We start from the raw sequence: 11,508 nt of genomic DNA on the forward strand, positions 1-11,508 counted from the left end.
TGTAGCATGAGATAGAGACCGTACAGCGTTCATAACACTGTTAAGGGCCACCTGTTGAGCACTGCATGACAGGTAGATGATAAGATCTCTAGGGTAGGGGACCAGCTTCTTTGCTACTTTTCTGCGCAGCACCTGGCAGGATGCGGCCCTGCTCTTTGGCATTGTTCGCTGCTTGAGGAATACAAACGATAATGTGATTATAATCAGAAGCGGGTGAAGCACTTTACAGGCATATTCCCGTTACAGACACTATGGTCGGACATTATGGTTGGTCCTTTTCTGTTGACTTGACTCCAAATCAACAATTCCCCGCTCCGTGCCCGTCCCCGCAGCCCCCGAGGTTCGGATTGGAAGGGGCCCCTGCAGAACTCAACAAAAGGGCCGCTGGGCAGCAGCGCTTGCACACGGCGGCGCATAGGGCCTTGCTGCTCGCACTGCGGGGCGTGTCCTCCCAAGCCTCCGGCGCCCGCAGCGGAGCAGGCGGCCCGGCAGCTGTGACCGAGCGAGCCATGGGGAAGCGGGTGGCCCTGGTGCTGGCCGGCTGCGGGGTGTTCGATGGCAGCGAGGTGCACGAGGCCTCGGCCGCCCTGGTTCACCTCAGCAGGGGCGGAGCGCAGGTGAGAGCGGAGCCGCGCTGCACCGGGCAGCCCCGGACTCTGGAGCCGCCCCGCAGCGGGGGAGGCCCCGCTGCAGGCCGCAACGGCCGCCGTCCCTTGGCGGGGCCTGATCCGCACGGCAGCTCTGGGGCAGTTGTTGCTGCTGCTGCTGCAGCGCGGGTGGGACCTTTCGTGTCTCAGTCCAAAGTAACCGCTGGCTGGGGCCTTTGGCACGGGGACCCTTCCCTGCACGCTGCAGACACTCAGCTGTGGTGAGCCAGAGGACTGCAGTGAAAGTCACCCTGCCTGCCACCTGCCTCCTTCCCTAATAGCCCCCTTCCCAGCCCAGGGACAGAAAGAGAGTGAAAAGTAGAGGTGGGCCTGCGTTTAAAAACTCTGATCCAAATACCTGCTTTTCCCCCCAACTTTGCATCTAGATCTAGATCCAGATCCAATTTTTGCTGCTAGCCTGTGTTTTTGGCTAAGTCAGATTTATTGGGACGCATTTGAACCTGATCCAGATTTTGTGCCTGGGCCCCACCACTGTATTCAGATAGCAGAGACTGGTCTCATCTCAGTTGTGCATAACAGATGGTAAAGTGCTTGGCCTAGGCAACAGCACTGGGAGTCCATCACAATCAGGGGCCTGGGTATAGATTTGAGACTTACTAATAGACTAAAAAACAGATATTTGCCACAGTTGTACAAAATGCAATAAATGCAACTGATGAAAGGTGTAAATAGAAGTGTGAAAAGCCTGTTCCATAGCAGTTCTGTAACAGTTATATAAAAATATCAACTGTGCCACTTTTTTTGAGGCTTCATGGTTTTTCATGTTGACTTCTAAAGGCTTGTTGAAGAAATGTGTTATTTTAAAACCATTTTGTTCTTCCTCTTTAATTTTTCAACAAAAAGAGAGGTTGCTGGATGAAAATTTGAGGTAGAAAGCACATTTTCAGATAGAGAAGCAGAAAAATATCAGCCAATAAAAATGCTTATTTTAGAAATATTTGTAAAAGATTTCTCTAATACAGGGATTGGCAACCTTTGGCACACAGCCCATCAGGGTAATCTGTGGGCGGGCCATGAGACATTTTGTTTACGTTGATTTTCTGCAGGCATGGCCCCCCGCAGTTCCCAGTGGCCGTGGTTCCACATTCCTGGCCAGTGGAAGCTGCAGGAAGTGGTGTTGCTATGTCAGCAAAGTGGAGCTATAATTTCAACAAAAGTGAGACAGGCACCTAAGCTGCTTCTGGGAAAGGGTTCCCAGCTGTGGATCATAAACAGAGAGAGACAGCTCCCTGAAGCCCAGAGTTAGGTACCTAACTCTGAAAAGGTTGGGGCTTTGGACATACCCCTGTCCTTGGCATCACCCATTGATTATTTTAGGTGTTTCCCCACCTAGCATGCTGGCTTTTGTGATCCAGTTCTCAGACACCCCTCTCTCCCAATCCAATATTCTTGGGTAAGTGTCTCTAGTTTGTTAATGAAGTTATTGAATTGATATGATCTCTGTGGCTTTGCAGCTATATTATGTTTTCCTAGTCTTAATTTGTTTCTGTATACAACCTATTTTGTTCTGTATCTGTATTTTAGGTAAGGATATTTGCACCCAACATAGAGCAGATGCATGTAGTGGATCATTTCAGAGGAAGTCCAACAGAAGAGAAGAGAAATGTGTTAGTTGAAAGTGCCAGGCTAGCAAGAGGCAACATTGAAGATCTGGCTGAACTGAAAGTTGGTGAATTTGATGCACTCATTTTTCCAGGTGAGGTTTGTTTTAAAAATAAACAGAAAATGCCCCACCTCCATACACTGTAATTACAATTTACTATTTTAACTTTCTGTAGCTAATATTTTTACAAAACCCTTTAAATAAAGGACATTCTGGAGCTGTCCAACTTGAGAATCTTTCTTATAAACATGAATTTGAAGAGGGTCTCAAAATACTTTTAAATAAAAGTTGCTTAACAATGAGGGCTATATGGAGTGAGTGTTGTTATCCCAAGGTATAGGTGCCAGGATGCTGGGTTTAATGTTGGCGTACATGTCACATTGTTCATTCCTTCTCCCTAAAAGTCTTGTAAACTACCTATTCCCTACCTACAGACAAGAATAGAGGAAGAGCAGAGCAATGATAGAACTTGCCATTATACATCACTTGCTGTACTCTAGTGACCAAAATGGTTGCCAGAGTGTCTGTGATTGCAAGCTGGATGACATTGCCTGTCCAACATTTTGTTGAAATTATAGCTCCACTTTGCTGACATAGCAACACTTAGCACTTGTATAACTTCTTTCATTCATTAATCTTAAGATGCTTTACAAATATGGGTAATTATTTTCATTTTACAGGTGGGGAAATCAAACCACACAAACACTATGACTTGCTCAAGATCACTTTCCAGAATCATGTCTACAAAATTTAAAGTACTAGCACTTCAATTGGCCATTAGCAGCATTTAATTTAAAATCATGATAGCGGTTTCTGCATTAGCCAGTAGAGGGAGCACAAATATAATACAGTACAGGAAAAGCTGTTTTTCTGGCACTTCACCAAGAAGAAAGCTCTATAAAGCAGCATTTCTGATCTTCATTGAAATTCTGGTTTATAGTCCAGTTGGCACTGGGCCAGCAGGGGGTTGGGGTGCAGGAGGGGGTGCAGCCCTGGGAAATGGGTTTATTAATACGGTAGAAGCTGTTCTGTCTGGCATGTTGGGAGAATGGGGGGTGCCGGTAAGTGAAAAATGCTGATGAACTAAGCGGGAAGAAGTTTGGGTGCAGGAGGGAGTGTGGGCTGGGGCACAAGCTCTGGGAGGGCGCTCAGGGCAGCGGGTTGGGGTGTGGGAGAGGGTGTCGGATCCTGGGGCACTCACCTTTGGGTGGCTCCTGGCTGCTCTGAGCTAGATCCGCACGCTGCCTCCGCCCCGCCTTGAGTGCTAGCTCCGCAGCTCCCGTTGGCTGGGAACCATAGCGATTGGGAGCTGCGGGGGCAGCACCTGCAGGCAGAGGCAGCGCACAGAACCGCCTGCCACACCTCTGTGTAGGTGAGTGAACCACAGATCCTGCACCCAACCTGCTGCCCTGAACCCCCTCCCAGAGCTTGTGCCCCAGCCCTGCACTCCCTCCTGTACCCAAACTCCCTCCTTCTTAGTTCACTGGCATTTTTCACTTACTGGCACCCCCTATTCCCCCAACATGCCAGACAAAACAGCTTCTACTGTATTAATAACCCCATTTCCCAGGGCTGTGGTGAGTTGGTAACATCATCACTGCTGCAGGTGCATAGGCAAGTTAACAAATTCCATATGAAGTTATTGCTCCATTAGAAACCTGGTGGAGGGGGCTGAGAAGAATGTAAACAATGTAAACTTGAAGAATAAAATCTTATTTTGGAACTTCCAAGATAATATTCAAAGCAGTAAGTTAATGGGAATAGGCTGAAAGCAAGAAATTAAAATATTGTCCCTTAAAATAGTTCTTGCAGCACTATCCTCATTTATTATAGGAATGCCAGTGGTTGTGTGCATTCCACAAGGAATCAAATATCACTCGCTGATTACAGTTGGTAATAACTTTAAGTTAAACTAGTGTAAATCCAACAAATGAAATTGCAGTAAAAATTTAATCCTGTTTCTACCAAGAAATGAGGATTAAGTGCAGACACAGGGTTGCTTATTATAGCACATCTCCAAAGATGCAGTCTTTTTTTAATAGCAAATTGCTTTATAACTCACAAGAGATACAGCCAAAAGCTCCTAGTACTGCAGTGTCTTTAAAAAAGTGAGACATACTGGGTTATCTCAATGAAAATTATAAAGGCCAAAAAGAGTTCAAAGAAAAATTGTTTTCTAATTGTTTATATCTTGAACTAAAACTTCCAGAAGTAATTACTCTGGGGGAGAAAAGATTGGCTTCATCAATCTCCATTTCCTTCATCTGGAATGTGTAGAAGGCTCATGCTGCTTGTACCAAAGAAAAGCAGCAGGGAATGGGACAGGGGTTTCCTGTTTTGTAAAGGAGCCTAGCCCACAACAAGAATGCTTAATCATATTTATAAGCTGAATGAAGGCTTGATTTCCCCCTACACTCATGAGCTACACAAGTATTGTATTGAAGAGGGTTGAGCCTCCTGCCTGGGATGTGGGAATGCTTGCACGTCTGCTGCCTATACAGTCCAGGATTTCAGTTGTTAATGTAAATCCATCATGTTTTGCACGCTGAATGGTTACAGCCCAGTAACTTAAATGTAGATAGACTATGATTAAATTCTGCTTTCCCTAGGAAAAAAGGAGGTGGGGGGAGGTTAGTGTCCTTCTGGTGCTGTAGCAGCTAGCTAATTGCTCTTCAGACTGCATTAAATGTGAAGGTATGCCTTTTTTTCCCGCCCCCCCCCCCCCTCCAAGGTGGATTTGGTGTAGCAAAGAATCTGTGTTCCTGGGCAGTGGATGGAAAGAACTGTACTGTCAATGAGCTTGTGAAGTCCACTCTTCAGGCTTTTCATAGTGCTAAGAAACCCATTGGCTTGTGCTGTATATCCCCAGTGCTGGCAGCTAAAGTCTTCCCAGGTTGTGAAGTCACAGTTGGCCAGGATAAAAATGTAGATGGAAGGTAAGAAAGGGTTAAAGACATTTTATTTTGTTACGTGCACAAAAAAATCACAGGCCTGCGATGTCAGCATTGCCCAGAGAATGCACTATTCACATCCTTTCTGATTATGCTGTCCATTTCATAATAGCGGTAGGAAATGCCCTTTTGGAGCAAGAGGGCTGAATGTGTGAGGCTGGTTGGCTTCTTATGCACTTGGGGCGGGGGGGGGGGGGAATAGTAATTTACCCCAACAAAGAAATACACTGGCCCAGTACTTGTTTGCTAACAACATCCATAGTTGCATTACACTGTTTTTTTAATTTGGTTTTTAAAATTCTGTCTAAGGGATATATGCTTCAGAGCACAATCAGGTTACTAAGTGCCTTTGGTAAGACAGCGGCTTCCCCTCTTGGCATGGTATTCGAGAATTGTCCCGTTTGTATTGGTTCTTGTGTCTTCACTAAAGTGCCTGCTACTGGGTCACTGCTAGATTAGATGATCATTGGTCTGATTCGGTATGGCGGTTCTGTGTTTCAGCATGTTAAACTTGGCTGCTGGCAGACATCCAAATGATAATACTAATCTTAGGCCCATGTCATGCCTTTACCATTCTCCTTGCTCCCATAGTTTTAATGGAATTGTTCTTTCTGGTTGGATGGTTTTAAGGCATGGGCAGGTAGCAGCTGAGAAGGAAACCTAGCAAGAGTTAACATTACCTGAAGAAGCATTAACTATGGATAGGGTATCTGAATGGAATTCTATAGAGCCAGCCATGATTGACGGGCAAACCAGCTGTTTCACCCCTCTCCTTAGAAAAAAGTCAGTTCCCTACAGATGTGGTGGAAGGTCTTCTAGACTAGAAGAGCCCAGAAGAGGATCTAAAGTTGCTGGGAGCCTAATGTTTCCTCCAGGCCCCTCAGGAGAACGTACTTCGGAGTGCTAAACATTGTTATGATTGGCATCTCCTCATAAATTTATCAGGAGATTGTTTGTTAGTTTTGCAGTTATTCAGATCATGGATTTGTACTGTAGATGGCAAAACATCTTGATTCGGCAATATATCTGATCAGTGGCAAATAGAGTGTGGGGAGGGAGTACTTTTTTGTGCTGAAGTCTCTGTAAATCTCAAATCTAACTGTCCAAGATCCCTTCATGTCATCAGTAAACGTAAGATTTTTGTCATGGATATTTTTAGTAGAAGTCATGGACAGGTCACTGCTTCCATTAATTTTTCCTTTATTGCCTGTGACCTGTCCATGACTTCTACTAAAAATATCCATGACAAAATGGGGATCTGCAGCTCCCCACACTGCAATGGAGCCGCTGTGTGGTGGCTAGGAGCTCCGGGAGCCCCCACCATGGCTCGAGTGTCAGAGTTCCATGGTCCCCTGCCACCCATGACTGGGAGCTGCTGGGCCCTCCACCACTTGCAGCGGCAGGGGGCTGCAGGGTACTCCTGCTGTCTGCAGCTCCAGGGGTACCTCTGTGGCTGCCAGGAGCTGCAGTGCACTCCCACCGCCTGCAGCGGTTTGGAGCTCTTGGAGCGGCCAGGCAGCCAGTTCCCTGCCCCTCCCCTTCTCTTCCACCCCCCCCCCGCCCCACCTGGCAGTGGGGGACCCTGCAGCTCCCAAATGCCACAGGCTGAAGTCACAGAGGTTGCTGGAAGTCACGGGTTCCATGACCTCCACAACCTCCATGACTAAATTGTAGCCTTAGTAATCATTGCTAGAAATGGTTTGACTGTTTCTGTAACTCTCTCACTATTAGGGTTGGCAAAATCGTATGACTGCAATGTTTTTTTTTCTGTTTACTGTTAACAGGTTTCCTGATGCTGAAACAGCATCTGGTATAGTAGAACTTGGATGCAAGCACATTTGTAAAGATGTAGCTGAATCCCACGTGGATGCCACCAACAAAATAGTTACTACTTGTGCTTTCATGTGCAAAGCTCCTTTGCATGAAATCTTTGATGGAATAGGAACAATGGTGGCAGAAGTCCTGAAACTCAGCTGAGGGTACTCTGACATCTGCTATCCCCTGCAATGAAGTGACTACCAGTAAATATAAAACATTTACCTGAACTTAACTATATTAATAAAATGCAGTTAGTGAGCTTCAGTCTGTTTTTTTAAGTTCTACATCACACACCATCTCTACAACTCTTATCACTTTTTTTCCTCCCTTTATTTGAAATATAGGCAGCATCTCTTTTTTGTTGAGAGTCTAAATGTGCTCAGACTCCTGAATGGGTTTTTGTAAATCGCAAGTATAATAAAATGTGACAGCAGAAAAGATGAGTGAATTACTCATCTAGGTTGAAAGTGTGACAGATTTAAATCAAGGAGAAAAATTAAATCAGTATAGTAAAAACAGGGAAATCTGGGATTTGTATGCCTGTGAGTCTTTAAACAAGCCTAAAACTAATATTTGTTAGACCAGCACTTCCCAAACTGTGGGTTGGGACTCTGAAGTGGGCCACGACCTCATTTTTATTAGGATCGCCAAGTCTGGCATTAGACTTACTGGGGCCCAGGGTTGAAGCCTGAGCCTCACCTCCCAGTGCCAGAACCAAAGCCAGAGGCTTCAGTCCTGGGTGGCAGGACTGAGATTACAGACCCCATGCCTGGGGCTGAAGCCCTTGGGCTTCAGCTTTGGTGCCCCCGACCCAGGGAGGTGGGGCTTTGGCTTTGGGCCCCCTGCCTGGGACAGTGGGCTGGGCAGGCTCAGATCTTGGTCCCTCTTCCTGGGGTTGTATAGTAATTGTTGTCAGAAGGCTGGGCGTGCAATGAAGTTTGAGAGCCCCTCAACTAGACAAACTAGCTTCATGTGTCGATGGTGTGTTTGCAATTTAACACCATTTATTTTGTTGAAAGTCTTTTTTTTTGTTTTTTTTTTGTTTTTTTTTTTATAGTCAAGTTACACTGTCTCTACAGCTTTTAAATGAAATATTGAAGGGTTCAGTTAGCAAGAATTCAGTTATAAGATGTTTTCACATACAAATTGTAATGGCAAGACTTACTCAACCAAGTGGATTATAAAAACTCAAAACCATCTGTTTTCACCGAAGATGTGGGGGCAGAAGTCAGTATTTCTTATCAGCACAATCCTTCAAGAGATGTTAACTTCAGTAGGAGTTGAGGGCATTAAAAACTTGGCAGGATTGGGTTCCATGGCTCCAATCCACAAAGGTACTTTAAGTGCCTCAGTCTCATGTTTAGGCTCTGCTGCAATCCACAAAACTGCTGTCAAACCTTCTCAGTGCCTAACTTCCTCTAGCACCCAAGCTTTTTGGTGAAAGTTCCCTTGACACCAAAAGCCTGGTCTACACTATGCGTTTAAACCGATTTTAGCAGCGTTAAACCCATTTAACGCTGTACCCATCCACACTACGAGGCCCTTTATATCGATATAAAGGGCTCTTTAAATCAGTTTGTGTACTCCTCCCCAACGAGAGGAGTAGCGCTAAAATCGGTATTACTATATCGGATTAGGGTTAATGTGGCAGCAAATCGACGGTATTGGCCTCCGGGCACTATCTCACAGTGCATCATTGTGACTGCTCTGTGACGCGTTCTGGCGGCAATGCTAGTGGCCAGAAAACAGGAAAAGCCAGCCGAACTTTTGAATTTCATTCCTGTTTGCCCAGCGTGGAGCTCTGATCAGCACAGGTGGCGATGCAGTCCCAAATCCAAAAGAAGCTCCAGCCTGGACCATACGGGAGATACTGGATCTGATCACTGGTTGGAGGACAAATCTTTTCTATCAGAGCTCGTTACAGAAGATCAAAATGCAAAGCGTTTGAAAAAAATCTCCAGGCTACGCAGTGCTGCGTTGACAAGCATAACGGAAAGCCAAAGAATCAAATGGACGCTCATGGAGGAGGGAGGGTGGGTACTGAGGACTCCAGCTATCCCACAGTCCACACCAGTCTCTGAAAATATTTACATTCTTGGCTGAGCTCCCAATGCCTGAGGCTCAAACACGTGTCCGGCTGGTTCAGGTATAGCTGGACAATTTACTCCCTCTCCACCACGTGAAAGAAAAGGGAAAGAAATCATTTCTGACTTCTTCAGTGTCACCCTATGGCTGTAGATGCGATGCTGGGCAGTGAAGCGTATCCGTCCTCTCCCCTCCCCGGTGGCAGATGGTGCAGTAGGACGGCTAGCTGTCCTTGTCATTCAGCCTGTGATGCTCCTGGCCGGCTCAGCGTGAGGGCTGGCCAGGGGTGCTGGATAAAAATAGGACGATTCCCGGTCATCCAGTAGATGGTACAGAACAGCTGTAACCATCCTCATCATAGCAACTGGGCTGAGCTCCATCAGCCCCCTCCCTTTCTTGTATAAGAAAAGATTCTGTACTGCCTGGACTATTATAGCAGCGGATGCTGGGCTCCTCTCCCCTGCACTGCTTAATTCTCTGCCTGGACTGTCATAGCAGCAGGAGGCTGCCTCCTCCTCATTTTATCTCACTAACAAGTCACTGTTTCTTATTCCTGCATTCTTTATAACTTCATGACACAAATGGGGGGGACACTGCCACGGTAGCCCAGGAAGGTTGGGGAGAAGGGAAACAATTGTTGGGGTTGTTGCAGGGGCAACCCCCATGAATGGCATGCAGCTCATCATTTCTGCAGGATCTGACATGGAGCAGCTGTGCTTTCTGATACACTGGTTCTCTAGTACACTTGCCCCATATGCTAGGCAGGACTGACTCTATTTTTAGATACCATAAAGGAGAGAGTGACTCGGAGTCATTCCCATTTTTGCCTTTGCACCCTCAGCCAGGGACACCCATGATAGCAGCAGACAGTACAGAAAAACAGATAATCATCATCTCATTGCCAATTTACAACAGCAGCAGACAGTACATAACAACTGATAACTATCTCTGCTATCATGCAAAAGCAAGTGAATGCTGCTGTGTAGCGCTGCAGTATCGCCTCTGTCAGCGGCATCCAGGACACATACGGTGACAGTAAAAAAAAAAAGCTGAACGGGCTCCATGGTTGCCGTGCTATGGCATCTGCCAGGGCAATCCAGGGAAAAAGGGCTCGAAATGATTGTCTGCCGTTGCTTTCCCGGAGAAAGGAATGAGTGACGACATTTACCCAGAACCCCCCGCGACAATGATTTTTGCCCCATCAGGCACTGGGATCACAACCCAGAATTCCAAGGGGCAGGGGAGACTGCGGGAACTATGGGATAGCTATGGAATAGCTACCCACAGTGCAATGCTCTGGAAATCGATGCTAGCCTTGGACCATGGACGCACACCACCGAATTAATGTGCTTAGTGTGGCCTCGTGCGCTCGACTTTATGCAATCTGTTTTACAAAACCGGTTTATGTAAAATCGGAATAATCCCGTAGTGTAGACTACCCTAAGTTTCAGTCTCTGAGCATGCACGCTAACTAGGTGTTTGGACTCCTATCTCTAGCCTAAGCCCTAGAGCAACCCACTAATTAGGGAAGATTGGCAGATGATGCCGGGGCCAAGCCAGGTGTGGTGAGAGGCCACCTACCAGATCAGCACCTTTCACAATCTGGCTGGAGGAGATGGCAGTGCCCACCTTATACTTTTTAACCCAGTGGTTAAAATACTTGCCTGGGATATGGGAGACAAAAATTCAATTTCCCCCTGTGCCTGACAGGAAGAAAGTATTTGAACCTAACTCACAGGAGAGTGCTCTAATCACTGAGCTAGTCTGATGTTGCTCTCCTTCAATCTTATGTTAAAGCTGTTTTGGATAAATAATGAAAGAGTGATTGGAGAAGGGGAGGTGGGCAACCCAGGGTTCAGTCCCCATGTGAGTACCCTAACCACCCCTCGCTCTGCTCCAATGACTTTTCCTCTGTGGATAAATACAATAATAAGTATTTAGCCCCAGGAGAAAAGTCATTGGGCCACAGAGAGATAGAATGACTTTGTAGCCTGGAGGTAGGGGTACCCAGCTCATAGGAGAGCCACTGCTGCAATTATTCATTATTTATCCACAGAGGAACAGCTTCACCAAGAGATTGAAGGAGCCCTGTGACAAGTATTGCAACCACATGCAGTATCTTTGGGGGAAGGTGGTTGTATATTGTAGTACTGTGGGCCAAGGATTATTTGAGTGTTTTATTCTCTGGGAGGAGGGTTACTGCAGCTCCCTCAGGGACAGAGAGAAAGTGTTGGAGGGGGTGATTAAGGCAAATCACTCACACTGTAGACACCCCGGAAGGTAGTACCTCCCAGTAGAGGTTCACAGATACTTGTTCAAGCTGGTTTCCGGAGACTAGAAAATTTGAAGAAAGGGCTTTTTCCTTAAAAAGGCCCTGCTTAAG

The 11,508-nt window shown here is 46.3% G+C and overlaps 1 protein-coding gene across 4 annotated transcripts; it reads left to right on the top strand.

The window, feature by feature from the left end:
• Window positions 1–447: 447 nt before the first annotated feature.
• Window positions 448–7,298, top strand: LOC116836331 (glutamine amidotransferase-like class 1 domain-containing protein 3, mitochondrial). Of its 4 annotated transcripts, none has more exons than XM_032799882.2 (4): window positions 448–617; window positions 2,193–2,364; window positions 5,003–5,207; window positions 7,007–7,298. In XM_032799882.2, the coding sequence occupies exons 1-4, from the start codon at window positions 510–512 to the stop codon at window positions 7,197–7,199; spliced, it is 678 nt and encodes a 225-aa protein (XP_032655773.1). In that variant the 5' UTR covers window positions 448–509; the 3' UTR covers window positions 7,200–7,298. The 4 variants fall into 4 exon arrangements, with proteins under 4 accessions (XP_032655773.1, XP_032655775.1, XP_032655774.1 ...); XM_032799884.2 differs by lacking the exon at window positions 448–617 and adding an exon at window positions 844–868; XM_032799883.2 differs by lacking the exon at window positions 448–617 and adding an exon at window positions 875–971.
• The last annotated feature ends 4,210 nt before the right edge of the window (window positions 7,299–11,508 follow it).

The sequence above is a fragment of the Chelonoidis abingdonii genome, chromosome 1 (genome assembly GCF_003597395.2).
Source record: "Chelonoidis abingdonii isolate Lonesome George chromosome 1, CheloAbing_2.0, whole genome shotgun sequence".
In the NCBI taxonomy this organism is placed as follows: domain Eukaryota; kingdom Metazoa; phylum Chordata; order Testudines; family Testudinidae; genus Chelonoidis; species Chelonoidis abingdonii.